This window comes from Nyctereutes procyonoides, unplaced genomic scaffold (assembly GCF_905146905.1).
Source record: "Nyctereutes procyonoides isolate TBG_1078 unplaced genomic scaffold, NYPRO_anot_genome, whole genome shotgun sequence".
NCBI classification, from domain to species: domain Eukaryota; kingdom Metazoa; phylum Chordata; class Mammalia; order Carnivora; family Canidae; genus Nyctereutes; species Nyctereutes procyonoides.
This window is the reverse complement of record NW_026575043.1, coordinates 27,126,556-27,147,531: the sequence shown is the minus strand read 5'-3', so window position 1 is coordinate 27,147,531 and position 20,976 is coordinate 27,126,556. Positions and strand designations below refer to the sequence as shown.

General features: G+C 43.1%; 1 protein-coding gene across 2 annotated transcripts in view; it reads right to left on the bottom strand.

Moving 5' to 3' along the window:
* Positions 1-20,976, bottom strand: part of RNLS (renalase, FAD dependent amine oxidase) — a 243,598-nt gene that overhangs the window by 9,823 nt on the left and 212,799 nt on the right. For both annotated transcript variants that reach the window (XM_055322061.1, XM_055322062.1), the window contains exon 6: positions 16,125-16,300. In XM_055322061.1, coding sequence (XP_055178036.1) covers positions 16,125-16,300 — 176 coding nt within the window. The remainder of the gene's footprint in view (positions 1-16,124; positions 16,301-20,976) is intronic.

Sequence of the window (20,976 nt, the reverse complement as noted above, 5' to 3'; positions counted from 1 at the left end):
GCAGGTGCCAAACCACTGCACTACCCAGGGATCCCCTATTTTATTTTATTTTATTTTATTTTATATTTATTTTATTTTATTTTATTTATTACTTATTTTTTTCTCCAAATATTTTAGAGAGATTTTACTGGTCCGTGAAATAAGAACGCTTGGAACCACCGCTGTGGAGCAAGGCGCCCAAGGTGGCCCGAGCACAGAGGTGCTCAGCCCGAGGAATGTTTTCCATGAAGGGGGGTCTGGGGTGGGGGAGCAGAGGTCAGCTTTGAAAAACCACCAGTAATCTCAGGTAACGCTGCATAACCTTGGTTTGGACTCGGTGAGTGGATGAGTAATTTTTTTTAAATGGAATAAAATCTGTGTTCGACTCCTTTCCCAGAAACTTGTGCAATCCCCCCTTCTATCCAAATATTAATCCAGCTAGAACTAGAATCTGGGGCTAGCACACCCTTCGTCTGTTCACCTGCGGCTAAACACTCCGGTAGCACGCGCAAGGCTGTAGGGCAACGTCGGCACCAGGGGCATAGAATTCATCCAGTGTGGAATAAATGCCTATGTCTGGACCACAGAGGAAAGCTGCAGATGGAACTGGCCTGCGCTGCAGAGGAAGCTGCAGAGGAAACGTGGCCTGCGCTGATCCCATGTGTACATCTCCCCGTCCCAGCCATGTTCCTGAGGCACTGACTTCAAGCATCTATCATATGCCTGTTTACAAAAACAGGGAGAAATGTAAACAGATGAAGGGGAGCCTGGGACTTGTGCTCATGTTAGTGGAAATGTCTGTTTACATATTTATAGATGGGGCTCTGGCCCAGGCGCTCCGGAAAGGATGAGACCTCACTGATGGGTCAGGAGCGAAAAGTACCATCAGCCCCTAAGCATTTTTTCCTGAGTTAAAAAAAAAAATGTGTTCCACTGGCCAAATAAAAAATGTAATGTTTCTATCCCTTGCTCCTACTTTTTAAAAGCCCCTCTGGGGCCAGTGAAAATGCAGTAAAAACGTTGCTGATTCCTCCACACTTAACTCACCAAATGGCAACTTGGTAAGAAGTATTTGTTGTTTAAAAGCCTTATAAGTCCTCAGAAACAGCAGGCCACGAGGGTTGTTTTTGTTTTCTGGGGGTAGATTTTTTCTTTTTTTCTTCCATTTTCATATTCCCAGGGTCTCCAACTCCATTGCACGCGGCTGGTGTTGAATAAATGTTTGCTCGGAGGATGTGTGCATGTGGGCCAACAAAATACTAATCCAAACTTCAGAAAGTTGCAAATTCTCAGTGTTCGAATGGCCTTTAAAACGTGGAGAAACTTTTTTTTTTTCCATCTATGATAATACGTTTCTCTGGTGTTTCAGTCTCTAAAGTTCCCTCTGCCTTCGGAACCATCATGTTACTTGCCTCCTATGTCATCGCACGCGACACCTGCCCACCCTAACTCAGCTCCCCAGCGCGCGCACCGTGCAGGAGTCAACTCTTCGGGTGCCCATGCTCCTTTTTCTGACTTCCAGAACGTGGGATTTTCTGCCTCTGGCTCACCTTTTGTAGAAACCAGGCAAAGGCTGGATTAGCCTGAATTTCAAACAGTAAGTGACGACGGTTAGGAAACCATCAAACCATCACCCAGACAATCCAGCCTCAGCTCACAAAATGGTGCTGTGAAGAACATCCTGAAAAGTAAGATAACAGAAAGTCTAAAGAATCCTTTAAATAACTCTCTTTCCTGGGACATGGTGAAAACATTCTAGAAAGTTCTAGGTGTCATGAAGATAAGAAGCCACATTTTCCAGGTGACCTGGCCAATGTACGTCTGTATCTTTTACAGATTCTCTCTTAGAGCAGTCAAGTCTCTGCGCTCTTTTGTGGCACAGACCGAAGTCATAAACATATGGAATATATTTGCTGTGTGATTAAGACAAGTGATGATACGGGCTGTTCTTAGCCGTATGCTGCATATTATGGAAGATAAGCAATACTGAGAACTGGGGTAATAATGATGCACGGGACGGCTGATTACGCTACTCGGTCTATTTTTAGGTATATTTCCTTAAAAACTCTTGCACTTCTTGCAGCCACGGGTGTTTGAAGCTTTTTAAAAATCATCCCGTGTCGTAGTCCTTCATATCCACATAGAGCTGCATCAATACCCGGGTGCTTTCCTGCAGAGACGGTGCGTTGCTGACTGGTTCTTAAGCGTTGCGTTCCTCATGTCCTCTTGCCTGTGCTCGACTCACATCGCCAGTGCTCTATTGTATATAATGGTGATTTCATGAGCCCGATTCTCTGTCATGCTTTAGGGAAAGGCCTGCTTGTGTTGTGGGCTCCGGGCTGCAGGGCTCTGCGTCTGGGGCTACAGAGAGCTGCTGTAAAATTACTATTGGTCAGAACACCCTAGGTGTGAAGAGAGTGATGCGGTCTGGTCAATTCTCGGTGGAGCTTTCCGCTTTATTGGTTATTTGTCTATCCTACTTTAATAGGCCATGGGGTAGATGCAGGCAGAAAGCGCCACAAATCAATTATATGATCCATGGAGCAGCTTTAGTGGGGCTTGAATTGCGAAGGCCATACTTTGCTGAAATTGTATATCCAATTCCTGAGGTCTACGTTGAATCCGTTTAGATCTATTCTAGCTTTTGCAGTCCTGAGAACACTGGAGCCGTCTATTCCGGCGAGGAGTTGTTCATAAGCACACAATGAAGGATGAGATACTATTTCCTCTAGTACTGCTGCGGTCCTAACGGCCACAACGATGGTCGTGTTACAGTCCCCTTTAGAGCTTTTAATTTTGTGGGAGATGTCCTGCGCTTCAGTGGGTTTTAGTATATTCATGCATTAGCTCTTCAACTCCGTTCCCAGCAGTCGGCGGCCTGCCTAGGGTGCTGGCGGGATGGACGCCACTTCTTCCTCAAGAGGTGATCCAACAGCCTGGAATCCTTTTATTTTCATCTAAATATAAATATTGTGTCGTTCAAAAGATCCAATCCCGTGGGATCGTAGGATGCGGAGGGCCAAAAAAGGCTTTTGATTTGTTTGCGTTGTGAGATTTGGGCCAAAAAACGGTCGCCATTTTGGTCTTCAGGTCCAGAAACACCCTCCTTTCTACTTCGAATCCTGTGAAATTAAAAGAATCAATGCTTGTGCTCCTCAGAGAGATGACAATGGAGGATAAAAACAAGTGGTTTTAAAAGTCAGTTTAATTGAGGTATAAATTCTATACAGTGAAAGTCACCCTTTTATACGCGTACTGTTCTATGAATTTGACATGTACACAGCCTTGTTGACTACCACAGAAATAATATAGAGAACATTTCTCTCACCCCCTGAAATTTTCCTTGTGTCCCGTCGTAGTTTATCTCCTCGTCACAGCCCCTGGTGACCACTGATCCATTTTCGATCCCTATAATTTTGCCTATTCCGGGAAGCCACACGGGTAGAATGAAACAATAGCTAGCCTTTGAGTATGGCTCCTTTCACCGAGATCACGCTGCTGGGAGTCACTCACGCCATCGCAAACAGCAGTAGCTTGTTTCCTTTTGTCACTGAGTAGATTTTCATTTATGGATATCCAACCTTTTGCCCACTTACTAGGTAATGAATATTTGGGTTGTTTCTGGGGTTTGGGGCAATTATTGATAAAGCTGCTGTGAACATTTGCAGATCAGTTTTTATGTGGATGAATGTTTTCATTTCTCTTGGGTAAAGCCCTAAGTGTGGGGCCCTTGGGTCAGATGGTAAGTGTGCATTTAACCTTGTAAGAAACCGTGAAAGTGTGTTCCAGAAGGGCTGGTGCCACTTTGCGTTGCCACAGCGATATGTGAGGGCTCCATTTACACCCTCATCGGCACTTGGTACCTTCAGAGTTTCTGATTTGAGCCATTCTAGTAGTTGTGTCATGGCATCTCATTGTAGTTTTAATTTATATTTCCCTTACGACCAATGATCTTCAGCATTTTTTTGTGAGCTTACTTGTCATCCAAACTCTCCTCTTTTGCATGTGGTAAAATACACGTGACATTAGTAATAGCCACTGACAAACACTTATCTGTTTTCTGCCTCTATGGGTTTGGCTATTTGAGATATTTCATACAAGTGGAATCGTTCAAGATGTAGACTTTGTGTCTGGTTTCTTTCACTGCACACAATGTTTTCAAGGTTTTTCCACATGGTAGCATTTGTCAATATCTCATTGCTTTTTTTTTTTTTTGTCCTTCAAATGTTTAATATGTGTATTTCTATGTAATTTCCCATGGGTCCTCTTATTAGAAATATGTTGAAGACATATTTCCTACCTAACGATTGTTTTTTTAAAGGATTTATTTATTTGAGAGTGAGAGTTGCGTGAGTGAACAGGGGGAGGGGCAGAAGGAGAGGGAGACAAGTAGACTCCCCACTGGGTGGGCAACTCAATGTGGGGCTCCATCCCAGGACTCTGAGATCATGACTTGAGCTGAAATCAAGAGTCAAACGCTTAACCAACCACCCAGGTGCCCCCTTAGGGGCTGATGTTTTAATTGAGGTATAATTCATTGCTTTTTATGCCTGAGTATTAGTCCGTCTTCTGGTATACCGTATTTTGTTTATTCATTCCTGTCCATGATGGACATTTGGCTTGTCTCCACCTCTAGTTGTTATAAATGGTGCTACTATGAACATTTGTGGACACAGTTTTGTTTGAACACGTTTTCAATTCTTTTAGGTATATAGGAGGGGAATACTTTGGTCATCTTGCAACTCTATGTATAATTTATTGAGGAACTGCCCACTGTTTTCCACATGTCCAAACTATTTTATATTCCCATCAGCAAGGTAGGAGCATTCTAACTTTCCCACATACTTACCAGCATTTGTTCTTTGCCTTTTTCTTTCTTTTTTTTTCCTCCCAAATTATCTTTATCTTAGTGGTTATGAAATGGTATCTTATTGTGGTTTTAATTTGCATCTCCCTAATGACAAAAGACACTGGGCATCTTTTCATGTGCTTGTTGACCACCTGTATCTCTTTTTTTGAGAAATATCTATTCAGGTCCTTGACACATTTTAAAATTGGATTGATTTTTTTTTCTGTTGAGTTGCAAGAGTTCTTTATCTATTCTGGATCATAGAACCTTATCAGCTAAGTGATTCACAAATATTTTCTCCCATTCTATGAGTTGTTGTTTTACTTTCTTGATAATCCTTAGATGCACAAAAGTTATGAATTTTTATGAAGTCCAAATTATTTGTTTTTTTCTCTTGTTGCTTATGCTTTTGGTGTTATATCTAAGAAACCATTGCCAAATACAAAGTTATGAAGATCTACCCTTATGTTTTCTTCCAAGATTTTATGATTTTAGCTTGTATAATTAGATTTTTAATCCATTTTGGTGAGTTTTTGCATGTGATGTAAGTTAAGGGACCAACTTCATTATTTTGGATGTGCATATCCAGTTATCCCAGCACTATGTGTTAAAGAGACTATTGTTTCCATTGAATTTCTTGGGGAAACTTATCAGAAATCAATTAACATAAGGTTTCTTTCCAGATGCTTGGTTCTATTCCGTTAATCTATACGTCTATTCTTAGGCCAATACCACATTGTTTAGATTAGGGTAGCTTTGTAGTAAGTTTAGAAATCAGAAAGTGTAAGTCCTCTAGTTTGTTCTTTTTTGAGATTGTTTTAGCTATTTGGGGTCCTTGCAACTCCATATAAATTTTGGGGTCAGCATTTCTGCAAAGGCTATTGAGAACTTGATAGCAATTACAATGAGTCTGTAGATCACTCTGGGTAATATTGCCTTTAAAATATTGAGTCTCCTGGGGGAGTTGGCTGGCTCAGTTGGTAGAGCATGTAACTCCTGATCTTGGGGTCATGAGTTCAAGCCCCACACTGGGCACAGAGTTTACCTAAAAAAACCCTAAAACTCCAAATCTATGAACATAAAGTGTATTTTCCTGTATTTAAGTCTTTCTTAATTTCTTTCAGCAATGTCTCAAAGTTTTAATTGTAGAATTACATCTCCAGGGTTAAATTCATACCTCTTCTTTAGTAAAGTTGCCCTTCCAAATAATTTTTAAATAATTGGGCCATTTTCTTATTACTGATTTGTGACAGTTCTTTATATATTCTGGGCACTAGTCTCTTATCAGATATATGTTTTTGCAAATGTTTTCTCCAAGTCTGTGTCTTGTCCTTTTATTTTCTTAACAGTGTCTTTCAAAGACATTGTTTTTAATTTTTATCAAGCCTGATTTATCAATTTATTATTTTATAATTTGTGCTTTTTGTGTCTTATCTAAGACACATGTTTGCCAAACTCAATATTGTAAAGCTTTTCTCTTATGGTTTCTTCTAGAAGTTTTATAGTTTAAGGTTTTATGGTTTGTGATCCATGTTTATTAGTTCATTTTTGCATACAGTGTGAAATGTGGACTTCTGAATCTAAAATGAAACATCCAATCTCTATTTTGCTACTTACTGGCTGCGTCACATTAGGCAACAACCATGCAACATGAACCTCAGTTTCTTCATTTAAAGCAAAGATAGTAATATTTATTCCTGATTGGTTAGAATTGTTGTGAGGATCAAATGAAAAGAAGTATAAAAGTGCTTTCTAAAATCAGAGCATAAATGTTAACTATTATTTCTAGCTGACAGCAGCAAAAGGACGATGATAGAAGAATGTGTCATACTTGGGGGAAAGCCAGAACTCAAACAATTACTGGCAGTAGAGTGAGGTGTTTGAAAGCACTCGTTTTGAACAGACCTGTGGTTGAATTCCAGTTTTGCCACTTCCCACTGGAAGAACCTTATGCAATGTACTGAGCATCTACTTCCCAACTTCCTCATCTGTGCGATGGAGAAGGAGTAGACACTCCACACGGTGCTTGGAGGGTGAAGCGAGTTAAGTACAAAGCCCAGGGAGCTACATAAACTAGAGAATTAATAAATTGCATTGTTTGTGGGGCACCTGGGTGGCTGACTCTTGATTTTGGCTCAGGTCCTGATCTCAAGGTCATGAGATCAAGCCTGGTGTCAAGTTCTGCACTCAGTGGGCAGTTGGCTTGAAATTCTGTCCTTCCCTCAATGGGCGCATGCATGCTCTCCCTCTAAAATCAATAAATGGTTAAAAATAAATAAAAAATAAATGGCATTTTTGAGACAGAGAGAATGAATATCTAGGAGAATATATAATGAATACACACAGACACACACACACAGTATGATAAAATGATGATGTGGGTGGTCATGTCTATAGAAGTGCTTTAGATCCAGGTGCAAAGACCAAGGTGAAAAGAAAGAATGCACCTTGCACTCTCCCACCTCTGGAACTGCACCTGTTGTTGGAACATCATTCCAACATCATTCCTTTTGCCTGTCTGACTTCAGTTTGTAGGATTTAGCTCAAGTAACATCTTCTCTTAGGAAGCTATGTACTACCACTCTCTCCTCCAGCTCTCTGTGTTCACATGACTTTCTTATGGCAAACCACACTACATCATGATTATCTGATTTTTGGTTAGCTTTGCTGATTATATAGGAAGCTCCTTGAAAGAAAGGAGCTGTCTTTGAGTCTTTAGAATCCTGTATAATGTTGGGGTACTGGGGTGGCTCAGTGGGTTAAGTGTTTGCCTTCAGCTCAGGTCATGACCCCAGGGTCCTGGGATCGAGCCCCACGTTGGGCCCCCTGCTCAGTGGGGAGCCGGCTTCTCCCTCCCTCTGTTCATGCTCTCTCTTTGTCTCTCTCAAATAAATAAATAAAATCTTTAGAATCCTGCATAATGTCTGGCACAGAGTAGGAGCTCAATATAGGTGTATTAAATGGAAACATGAAAAAAAAATAAATGGAAACATGAAAAAAATGGAAACATGAATATACATGATTAATTTCTAATATGGATATAAATAGCTTTTGTCAACTGAACTTTTCTGTTCGTTGGTTTTATAGCATAATACTGATGTCTACCCTAAATAAATCAAGTAGACTTATGCTTTATGGAATAGTGCTGGAATAGGGCTTATTTCTCCTGGGGTGTCCACACCCATACAGTAACAGTCATCATCAAGTTTTAAGTAGTAATACTGACTGCAGATGAATATATAGCATTTGTCCAGGAGAAATGACACAGATGCTTTGAAAAAGTTTTCTATAAAGTAATGCTGTTCAAAATAATTAGTTCTGAAAAAGTGTGATACTGAAAACATGGTAGGGCCAGTCTCATGAGTACTGCAGAAAAAAATGATTTAATTAAATTCCTATGTGTTAAAACATTTAATAGTTTGCATAATATGGAATTTTGTCAAAAGGGGAAATATCTGCTCATATAAACTTCAATTAAACTGTGACTGTACATCCCTAATTCAATGATCAGAACTTCTCAGCCAATGATCTCACACATATGCAGTTACCTCATATAAACTGAAACAACTCGTTAGTAATGAGCCAGTGACAAAGAGGTGGGAGATTACGCAATGGAGTACTTAGAACCGACACCTGTTAGGTGGCCTGCTGTGGATGGACTGGCTCATGCCACAGTCCACTGATCCCCAAGGGGCCTGTTTGGGCTCTCCATACATTACCGGAAACTCATGGCACATAGGCAAGAGCGCTCCTACGGCCATAATTTCATGCCAGGAAATGTTGACTCATGGCATAAGTGGCATAAATGTGTTTAACTACCACACACTAAAAAATGTGCAAGTCAGTCTGGGAATAAATAGCAAGAAGCTGAAAAATGTATAAGCTTAAAAAAAAAAAACCAACTGACAAGAGTTCCTTGCGTTCACAGAAATCCATCTCTTTGGTTTCACTTTGCTCTGATGTTATTCAACACTCCCTATGGTACGACTACTTGTCGTAGTCCCTGGCATTGAATCAGTCCTTCGGAAACATGCCTGTCCAGGATTATTTGCATAAGTGAAGCAGAGAACACGAAAGAGAGAAACTCTGAAAAGAGAGTAAGAAAAGCAAAAAAGTAGGACAGCATGTGGCCACGAAGAGAGGTAGTCAAGAAAGGAAAGCAAGGAGGGGGGATGGAGTAATAGGCATTCAGGAAGGCACGTGATGTCATGAGCACTGGGTGTTATGTAGGACTGATGAATCACTGCCCTCTACCCTGAAACCAACAATGCATTATAAGTTAAATAATTGAATTTAAATAAAATTTTAAAAAATAAATAAAATAATGTTCAAAAAGAAAAGAAAACAAGGGGACAGGGATACATGAGCTCAGATACTAGGAAGTGGCCCCACCTTCCCTTCCTCCCCGTTTACTAATATCTCCTGAGAACTTGCCTTGTACTAGCGTCTGTGGTAAATGTTTTCTACTGTGTTGCCCCATTTCATTCCAACCACAGCCTAATGAGGTAGGTTCAGTTGTTACCATTCACGGATGGGCCTTGGGACCTGGAGTGCCAGTCTGGCCTGTCAGAGGCCCACTGAGAGCTGGCCTTTGAACCTAAACCTGTCTGATGCCAGAATCCAAGATCATACTCACATTATTAAAACTCGAGAAATTCTAGAGCACAAATATGGGAGAAAAAAAATCACAGGGCTAGGGGCCGAATGATCAACAGAGTGCAATTTTACTGTGGTCATAAACTAGCAGGCAATACCCGGGGCATACTTTAACTCTTAAACACAACGGTTATTTTTTCAAAGTACTTAAACTGGAAGGCTGTATGTGTAAGTCTGTACCATTTAAGAAAAGTGTCAGAATCAGCCATCTATTTTATTAAAAAGATTTAAGTCCAAGTGACTTTGTTCCTAAAACATTGAATTAAAGCTCAAATTTCAAGGGCCCGATCCAACCAATGGTTGGCGAAGGAAGACACGCCGGGCTCTGAAAGAGGTGCGCCATCTTGTTGGAATAAGGGTGTAGCTTATCAAGGTGACCAACTACTTTGAAGAGGACAATCCTTTGGGTTTGTAATTTTGGCATGTTTATACAATCACTGCCTTCTAGTTCCAACCTACGCAAAACAAGATAATGAGGGCGATATAATAGAAAATGCATAAGAATGAAAAAAATTGAAAATATCAATTATCACTTGACCTTCCAGGGCTGACCTAGGCACAATCACACACCCGAAATTAATCTCACGGAGGGGAAGAGTGTAAGTATGAGGTGGTCTCAGGCTCTTTGGTGTGTGCACTTGCTCCCCCACCAAACACCAACCACTAAGGAAAATTCTGGCCATAAGCCGTTGTACATTTCTTCTTTTCTCCTGTAATTCCTTCTACTCCTGGGGAGGACTATGCCAACTGAGGTAATGAAGAAGCCAAAATGGGGGAAAAAAGATAGATCAGAAGTGAAGAATATGAAGAGGAGGCTGAAGGGAGGACAGATGGGAGGAAATAAACCACAGGGCTGCTGGTCAGAGAAATTTCAGTGGGGAATTGAGAGGTAAGGACTGCACAGGGAAGGTGTGGGAGCTTCCAGAAGCAGGAGGTATAGAGAGTGAGAAGATAGACTTCCAAAAGTACCGGCGAGGATGACAAATTTTGGATATTCTTCAAAGTTTCAGAGAAGGTACTTGCAAAGACTGGAGTTCCAAGCCTACCTTGGAGATTACATGGCTTCGGTTTCAGACCACCGCAAAAAAGCAAGAATTGCAATTGGGCGAATCAGAAGAATTCTTTCGGTTTCCCGTGCGTATGAAAGTTATGTTTACACTATACCATAGCCAATTGAGTGTGCAATAGCATTATGTCTTCAAAAACATACATGCCTTAATTTAAAAATATTTTTATTGCTACAAAGTGCTCACCATTGTCTAAGCTTTCAGCGAGGCATAACCACTGAGCACAGATCACCGTCATCAATGTAATAACAATGAAAAAGCTGGAAATAATGTGAGAATTACCAAAATATGACCCAGACACATGAAGTGAACACATTCTGTTGGTAAAAAAATGGTGCTGATAGATTTGCTCCACTGAGGGTTGCCAGAAATCTTGTGTAAAAAAAAAAAAAAAACAACAAAACCCACAATATCTTATGACATGCAATAAAGCCAAGTGCAATAAAATAAGATATGCCTGTATTTTAATTTCTTTTGGTTGTGGAATTGTTTCCTTGACTGCAACACAAGACGGGGCTGTGAAGTGCTCTTAAATTGCACAGGATATAGGAGTATAACATTTATAGCAGGTACTCTTGATGCTGGACTCATGGGAAGACTTTAGGTTGTTTATAAATCCTCATAATTGTATGCAATTTTTGTGATTGCATGTACATGCATATTTTGAAATGATGAGAACCTTCATGCTCATAGCTACTATCAGATTTTCTTCTAAAAGACTTATTTATTTGAAAGAGAGAAAGAGAGGAAGCAAGTGAGCACATGAGCCAAGGGGGAGGGAGGACCAGAGAAAATCTCAAGTAGACTGAGGGCAGAGTTTGGAGCCCAACTTGAGGCTCGAACTCACAACCCTGAGATCATGACCTGAGCTGAAATCAAAAGTCTGATGCTTAACTGTCCATGCCACCCAGGCGCCCCAGCTTCTATCAGATTCTTAAAGAGTTCATGTTTTTTTCCCTTACAAAATACAAACAGACTGCCTCTCAGGGCAAAAGACTAAGTAAAAACAAACACAAAAAAACACACAAAAAACCCTGTAACTACAGAAGACGCTTGATTCCTCTTAGTGCTGCAAAGCATAAGAGGTGAGTCCGTATCCATTTATCTTGCCAGAGATACCAATGTATCTTAAATTCCTCTCCTGATTTCCTTGGTATTTGAAAATACATTCAGTTATTTTCTTTTTGCTCATTGCTCTGTTTTTGTTTTAAAGAGATTAATCCATGAGTGTGCTACACAAAGTGGAGGAGGGGGCTGCTGGCATTTTTGGGGACTGAAGAAAGGTGGGGAAAATTAAACTCACAAGCGAATCAGGCATTGACTATAGTTTGAGGAAGGCATCACGGTAAGACCCCGAACAGGGAAAAACACAGCGAATAGCAGCGAGAGTGTTAGGGTTGTTGAACTGATCGCCTGTCCCATCGAGGGTCACGGAAAGGCATCTCTGCATCCGTTACCCTCCTATGGGTTACAGAAACCGTAATGCGACGCATCACAGCTTAGACATCGAGTTACATGAACTGTATAAACCTGTAAATGATGGAGGGCAAAGAGCGCCGAAGGGAGGACTGGGGACCATGAAAACCTGCCATCGCTTTGCTAAGTTTGCATCCACCTCCTCAAGCGTTTTATTCAAACCCAAATGGGAGGCACAGAGCCGCCTTCCTCCTTCATCTTCTTTTCTCCCAGCAGAGCCGCGCCCACAAGCGTGCACCATCATCTTACTCAAGACCAAAAAATTCAGCTGAGTGCCTCGGGAGAAGGCCGTCTGCAAATCCTAGCCCCTGCGGTCCCGTGAGCAGGGTCGTGGGCGTACCGCTGGCATTCATTAGATGCGCACAGCAAGCGAGCAAATGAGCAATAATGGACATCTGTCTCCCCTCTCCCGTCACCGTGGGTAAGTGACATTATAGGCAGCCCAGGCACAGCAGAGCAGCAGCGGGGAACCAGAAGTGGCCCCCACCCCTAATACCCCCTGACCCCTTCCAGATAGCGGCCACTTGCTGAGAGGGGCACCCACGGGGGTGATGCTCTCTCCGGAGGTTTGATGAGAATAGCGGGAGATATGCCTCTAAAGAAACTCATGAGGAAGTCAGGGGGAAAGAGGGTGTGGTCGACGGAAGTCATGCTCCCCTCACCCCCAACCCAAGATGTCCACACCCTAATCCCCAGTACCTGCCAGGGCTGCATCGCAGGCAGAATGAAAGGTGCAGCTGGAATAAACATTGTTCATCACTTGAACCCAAGATCAGGAGATTTTCCTAGAATATCCAGGCAGGAATCACAAGGTCCTCAAAGGGAGAGTAGTGGCAAAAGCAACGGCCAGAGTGATGCATGATGGGATCTGACCAACTATCGCTAACTCTGAACGTGGAGGAAGGGCCTCAAGCCAAGGAATGTGGGCAACTTCTAAAAAACATAAAAGGTGGGAACACGGGTTGTCCTCTAGAGACTGCAGAAAGAAATACAGCCTGCCCACCCTTCGATTTTAGCCCGTCATGAACTTCTGATCTCCAGAGCCGTAAGATGAGACATTTACGTTGTTTTGAGCTACTGAGCTTGTGGTGGCTTGTGGTGGCTTGTTGCAGCAGCCACATCATACAGCGGGTCAGTGATGAGTAGGGAGGGACTGGCAGGAGGGACACCTGATTTTGTCATTACTAGCCGGGAACCTCAGGGGATTTATGCCATGGCTTTGAGGCCTCAGTTTTCTCATCTCTAGAGTGGGTTAAAGCTAGCCCCCTTAGCAGGCTTTCGATGTCCAGAGATCACACGTTTTAAGGCCCAGCTCCTAGTCTGCCACAGTATGGGTGCTCATGATTGCTCGCTCTCTCCCTCTTCTCCCCTCCCCTTCGCAGCCATTGGGTGCCAGGGTGCAGTGCAGGGATCCCAGAAGAAGAGAGAAAGGGGGAAAATAAAATGAATGGAAACAAAGAATCAATCCCTGAGGGATGTAGCATGGGGAATCCATGCCACCTATTGCTTCCGGGGGTGGGGGACATGAGGATTTCATAAAATGAGGGTTTGAAGGGCTCTATCATCTGTTCATCAGAAAGGGGGAAGAAAACAAAAGGTGATGGAATATGAAGACTAAGAGACGTTTGGGGTGGAAGAGGAGAGGGGAAGGAGGAAAAGAAAGGAACATAGTGTGGGACCCAGGCTGGAAGAAAGTATGGGTGGCATTTCCCCAGTATGGGGACTGCACCTCTGCTCAGAAATGAAGGGAAGTTCAAAACAGGTGGTTTATCCTCTTTCATTTTTGTTCCTGTTCCTACACAATCCTTCCCTTCAGTCTATGCATGTAGTAGACCATATTCATGGACACGCGCCCATGTCCGTATTCGTGGATGCGCTCCCATGACTGCATTCACGGACACACGCTATGAGCTTGTTAAAGCTAGAGCACGCGTTCTGGGCTGGCAAGGCAAGAGGCGGCATGCATTTATGTCCAATTTCAAAGGTCACTATGGATCTTTGAAAAGCACTGGAGAAATGTTCTTTTGGGAACAATAACTGAAAACTAGTTAAATCCTATTATGTCTCTGGACCTGTCATTCATTATTCCTTTTTCTGAGGTGATGTGGGAGATTATTTATCATCTATCTATCTATCTATCTATCTATCTCTCTATCATCTCTCTATCATCTATCCCTCTATCATCATCATCTATCATCTCTCTATCATCTATCTATCTATCAATCATCTTTCTATCATCTATCAATCTATATCATCTATCTATCATCTATCTATCATCTCTCATCTATCACCTATCTATCATCTATCATCTATCTATATTTCTCTATCATCTGTCTATCATCTATCATCTATCATTTATCTCTATCATCTCTCTATCATCTATCTATCTATCTATCTATCTATCTATCTATCTATCTATCATCTATCTGACCTATCATCTATCTATCTGACATCACCATCCCCTATCTCCCAGTGTAGGCAAGATGTCTGGCAAAGATGACAGTGTTCTGCTCTGTAGAATGATGCTCAAGGTACTTTAAGAGGAGTATGAATACTGAAAAAATGCAAACTTCTAAGTTTTAATGAAACAACTTACTCTCTTTTAGACTTTGCAGCTGACGTAGACTTTGTGACAACAGAGCTGTAAATGCACTGGGTTAATTTCAAGAGAGAACATCCAAACTGTAATAAAAATCATGGCTAGGGTTTGGATGTACTTTGTGTTCAAATATTTTTTATTAAATTTTGTGATATTGCACAACTTTGAATAGGTCATTTTGTGGTTAGAGCACAAATCTATTTCTATTAACACATTAAATTTGAAGAAATAAGACCCATCTTTTCAGTTTATTAACTTACTTTGCGGAAGTCACAAGAAGAAACTCACAAACTGTTGTTTCTTTTAAAGGAATATTTATAAATTGCAAAATGACTTGCTGCGTAATACATCTAGCTTCAAATTATATCGACAAGATGATTTCCCCGTCTTCTTTTTCAAGCAAACCTAAAATTGAGTTAAGTAGCACTTAAGGACATTAGCTATGAGATTTTTCAATGCTTTTAAAAGGAAAAAGTGAAGTCTTCCAAAGTGACCATGATATGTTCAAGTAAATATTTTCCCCAAAGGTTCACTGTATAATTGAACTTGAGAAGACGCGGGTAAACACACAGACATGCCGCAGTATTTTAGGAAATAATTTGCCATTTCCTCTGATTTTGGGAAGCCCTGTAAAATATACAAAATCTGCTGCAATTTCTCACAATACCATCTTTTTAAAAGGCTTCCCAAGTTGGGTAACTGGCTGTGCTGATACTTCGGTCAACCAATGGGCTCGGAAATCTTGGGAAAAATAGACAGGTCACTGCTGATTTTCTCCTTCTGCCCTTTGCTCCTCTGGCCCCAGATGGCTTTACGGCGAAGTTTACAGATCAAAAGACTTTTTCTACAAATACCCACAAACTTCTGCTGGAATATGCAGAGATTTTCAGAAAAGTCAACATTTACTTAGTGTAAAGAGCTCAAAGTCTGAGCTAGGAGAGCAATCAGCAGGTTTATCTAACCCAGAAAAACAGCTCAAGTAGCTGAATTATACACATATTCATCTTTGTCTCCCAAGGAGCTTTGCCAGCGGCAGTCAAAACCAAAGTGGGAACTTAATAAAAATGAAAATTGTGGTAGCAAAATATACTTACGAGGTTACTTTGACATATTGCAAAAAAATTTGGGAGGTTCCAGTGGTTTCTATATAACCACAGTACTGATTTAGAAAAAAAACCCAGAGAAACAGCTGCATTTTGATATATAACCTGCCTTGCCTGCATAGGAAACCCCAGATTTTCAGGGTGTAGACGCCTTGCGATGCTTTGAACACAACCCTGGGGAACATTGCACGCATCTCTCATTGAGAAATAATGGGTTAAGACGACCTGAGGACGTGTACGGTTGCACCTGAGGCAACCGAAGAGTCGTTCCCGGGACCACATCGCTCGTTTCTTTCGCTACGAAGTGGTGGAGATGAGAGAGAGGAGTCAGGCCCGCTCACCTGGTCAGCGCTGACAGAGGAGACTGTGCCCTCGCCCCCGGATTTCCCGATTACCTGTGAATGTCTCCACCTCTGGCATTTGGTGGCCGCTGGTCGAGGCAGGCCTGGCAAAACGGTTTCCAGCTGCTGGAGGATGAGCTCCTGCACGTCCTTGGTACTGCGCTCCATGTGCGTGACCCCAAATGGGACGGTGGTGTGGACCACAAGGGAAGGACCGACGTCGGGCGACTCTGGTGTGAGAGGAACACAAAGACACCTCTTGAAGGGAAGCACCTGCCAGCGTTTCAAACCTGGTTTGAATGAATCACAATAATCAGGCAATAAATCTATAGGGAAAACAGTCTCGTCCTCGGCCGCCAGCTTAGGCCATCTCCGACATTCAAACCCAAGAGGAGGACAGAGTCCCGAGGTGTTTTAGAGGAGACCCTTGCAGATCTTGCTAAAGAACTGGAGGAAGGGGGAGGAGCAACGCCTAGCAGCTTCCGCTGTGGGTACGATCAGATTTATCGGTGTGTCCAGCTTCTCTCATCCACTGAACTGTACGCTCTCCGGGGCAGGGGCTGCGTCTCCTACGTGGCGCAGGCTGTCCTCACGGTCTGAGAACAAAGGAGTCGCTCAGCAAACACTTACTCATTTTACGTTAAATGGACCACATACCATTCTGTTGCAGTTCTATTAATGCCAGAATCAAAGAACTTCACCACTTTCAAAAACAAAACAAAACAAAAAAAAGAAAGCAAGCCCCTCTTTAAAAATAGGCTTGGGGATCCCTGGGTGGCGCAGGGGTTTAGCGCCTGCCTTTGGCTCAGGGCGCGATCCTGGAGACCCGGATCGAATCCCACGTCGGGCTCCCGGTGCATGCATGGAGCCTGCTTCTCCCTCTGCCTATGTCTTTGCCCCTCTCTCTCTCTCTCTCTCTTTCTCTCATTCTCTCTCTGTGTGACTATCGTAAATAAATAAAAAAAATTTAAAAAAAATTAAAAAAAATAAAAATAGGCTTGACTTCATAATTTCTTTATCTTTGAAGCAGCGTTAAGAGTAAAACCTCACCTATAACGAGGAACTATTTCTCATTTTGATTTGCTACTGATTTTTTTTTTTTTTGCTATATTTTCAGTTTCAAATAATGCCCGTCAGCTTTGTGTCTTTCGCACTTTCACGGAATATGGAAAATCGGGTAAAGTTTTAAGTTGAAAGCAAAGTGATCAAGGCATTAAAAAGATACAGTCTTGGGATGCTTAGGTGGCTCCGTGGCTGAGCATTTGCCTTCGACCCAGGGCGTGACCCCGGGGTCCTGGGATCGAGTCTCACATCGGGGTCCCCACAGGGAGCCTGCTTCTCCCTCTGCCTGTGTCTCTGCCTCTCTCTCTGGGTCTCTCATGAATAAATAAATAAAATCTTTTAAAAAAAATCTTAAGATGAAAAAAAAAACCCATCAGCCGTCTTGTCTCAGGGAGCATTACTTCTGTTAACCAGGCAATAGATTCGGGGAGGCTTGCTCCCAACTAGGGGGTGTCAACACCAAACAGCTTCCCAGACGCACAGAAAGCCAGTGGGTCGACACTGTGGAGCACAGGGGTTGGGGTTCTGAGCTCACTGATGGGGGGCGGGCTTCCAAGGACAGCGAACGCCAGTCCCGTGCCGAGAACCTCAAGGTTGCACTGACCCAGCCATTTGTCCTGGGCGGGGGGAACGGGGGCGGGGGGGGGGCTCATAAAATGCTTAAGGGCAGCCGTGGGGCCTTGCCAGGTCTCTCCCACTTACATTAGCCATCCCCTCCAAGAAGAACAATAAAAAAGGAAATTTAGGGCCCCAAGTGAAACCGTTCTTGCATAACAATGAGCGAACAACCTAGCTACTTGTTTTTATTGGAATCAGACACTTTGCAGAATTTCGACGAATCGCTGCAACCTGCAACAACGGGTTTGGAGGGAAAGCTCCCTCCACCCTCAAATTAAAGGGTATCTTTCGAAGCTGAAGTCCCAGTGGTGCGTGACTACGGCTTGGAAGTGGAGCACGTATCGAGCCACGGAGGTGTTAAGAGCACTCGGGGCGGCGAGTCACCGGCTTCACTATTCTCAGTCACCGGAAGGCAGCAGCCACGTCAGCTTGCTGCTTCTCGTTGCTCGGTTGCACAAGCCCGGCACTCGGCGTCAGGCACGTTAAGTGTGAGCTCGCACGAGCCCACAACCACTTCCGCGCCCGGGTAGCGGGAAGGCAGGTGCTTGAGCAGACCCGACGGCCCCGTGGCCCCGACGACCTCGCCCCTCGGGCCTCCCCTTCCCGCGTCAGCTAATGAGGAGCAGCGGTGCTTGCCCCACACGCTGTCGCCAGGGTTGACTGGGCCGGGACACACGAACACCGCTCTCTGTGAAGTGCCACATGACTAGGACGCGCCCGCGGGTCCCTGTTCTGACCTCTGTGCCGGAGCAACAGGAGCTTCAGAAAGAAGCTGTGTCTCTCTCTGTGTCTCTCATGAATAAATAAGTAAAATCTTCAAAACCGCCCAACTCTATACCCATGAAACACTGATCCCTCACTCCCCCGGCCCCAGCCCGTCAACCACCGTTGTACTTCCCCCTCTGAATCTCAGACATTCTGTGGAATGTGGCGATGTCTGTCCTTTCATGACCGGCTTCTCTCACCCAGCATGACGTAAGACTTGCTCACGTGGCAGCAGGTGTCTGACTCTCCCTCCTCTTTAGGGCCGCATAGTATTCCAGCGTCGGGATGCAGCAGGCGCTGGGGCACCAGCCAGCCAGCCCTTTATGCCTCCCTCCAGCGCCCGGCTGTGGTGAATAAAGCTGCGATGAGCTCGGTGCACACAGATCTATTTGAGGCCTTGCTTTCAGTTCTTTTGGGAGTACGCCCAGAAGGGGAATGGCTGGACCATATGGTGATTCTATGTTTAAACATTTGAGGAATAACCATATCGATTTACCACCGCAGCTGTGCTGCTTCCTCGTCCCCACCAGCGAGGCACGAAGGTTCTAATTTCTCTGCATCCCCATCAACGCTTGTCATCCTCTTTGTTACAATTGCCATTAGTTTATGATTTTGAGTGGGGTCAAGGCGCTGACAGTCGGTAACAGCGGCAGGAGCCTCACTATTAGCGGTGGGGCAGCGTTTCCGACTGCAGCAGGCAGAACCCCAAGCCTGAGAAGGCTCCCGACTGACACACTGACAAAGCTGCGTCCTGCTACAGTCTGTCCTGAAACAAGGATATTAGCTGCCTCAGATCCATGGTGGCAGCAGCCACAAAAATAAGCACTAACGCGTTACAGAGGCTTAAAGACATGATGCTACTTATAATAAAATATATTTGTTTAAAGATCATATTTATTTATTTATTTATTTATTTATTTATTATTTATTATTTTGACAGAAGGAATGAACAAGGGAGGGAGGGGCAAATGGGGCAAAGGGAGAGGGAGAGAGAGAGAGAGAGAGAGAGAGAGAGAGAACATCCCAAGCAGGCTCCACGCCCAGCACAGAGCGACGCCGGGCTCGATCTCACGACCCCGAGATCATGAGCTGAGCTGAAATCATGAAATCAGATGCTTAACCGACTGAGCCTCCCAGGAGCCCAAATAAAATACATTTTTAAAGAGATTTTATCTATTTATTTCAGAGAGAGAGAATGAGGACGAGCAAGGGGAGGGGCAGAGGGAGACGCAGACGCCTTGCTGAGTAAGGAGCGGGACGCGGGACTCGATCCTGTGACCCTGAGATCATGACCTGAGCCAAAGGCAGATGCTTCACTCCTGGAGCCCCCAAGGCGCCTCTGCTGAATTAAATTTTAATCAGTCCATTCAAACAATTTTATCAGTTGGGTGGTTCTAATCTAATCTAATCTAATCTAATCTAAATGCTTATGAATTTAGTCCGCTTGATCAATTACTGAAAGAAATGGATTAAAAATCTGTCCTTGAATATGGTAAAACTTCCAATTTCTCCTTTTAGTTCCTACAATGTTTGCTTGACATTGAAGCGATGTCACCGGTGTCTGGCTGTTCCCTGATACCTTTTTAACAACACACTGTGAACATCCTTTACATTTGGAAATGCCTTACGGTTTATTTTCTGTTTTTCATTCGTTCCACTTTTCCAACATTTGTTTCTTTTTAAAATTAAAAAATTTTTTTTTGCTTTCTTTTTTGTTTAAACCACTTTTACCCCTTATTTCATTTTTCCTCTTTACTAGTTTGGAAGTTATATACTTGGTTTCTGTTTCTGGCGATTACCCGTAGACTGAAGCATCCAAATTAAAGTCAATCTTAATCTTCTCCAGAATAATATGAGAACTTTTGAAGACTTTAATTCTGATTTTATGCTTCTTTTTGGATGTTTTTCTGTTTGAATTTTGTTTTTGTTTTTATCCAGGATTCACTTACTCAGTTTTGTTCGTGTTTATGTATACCTCTCCATCTATAGCATCTGTCATGGGCCTCACATCTTGTCTCCAGGGTCACTTTCCTTCTCCCACAGTGTCTCATGTTGAAGCTCCTTTATGAGGTTCTATTGCAGGGTTTGTTTGTTTTTTAATGTCTTTTGCGCAGGATAGTTTTCCTTGACATTTGGTGACATATTGAAGATACTTGCTCTCTGCCCTTTAAAGATACTATTGCTCATATAGGTCGGCTTTCATTGGTGCTGTTAGGAAGCCAACTCAGCTTGATGTCAGGCCCTCCGTGGGTAATTTCTCTTTTCTATCTGGATGTTTCTATCGTTTTCTCTTTGTCTTTGGGGTTCTTCAGCGTTACTTGCATACCTCGAGGTGTGAGTTTCCTTGGGCTTCCCCCTTCTTTGACTTTGTTTTCTGCACCTGGAGACTCATGTTTGTCATTAATTTTGGAAAGCGTCCTCCTCGCTTTCTCCCTTTCTGTCTTCGTGGAACTTGGATCAC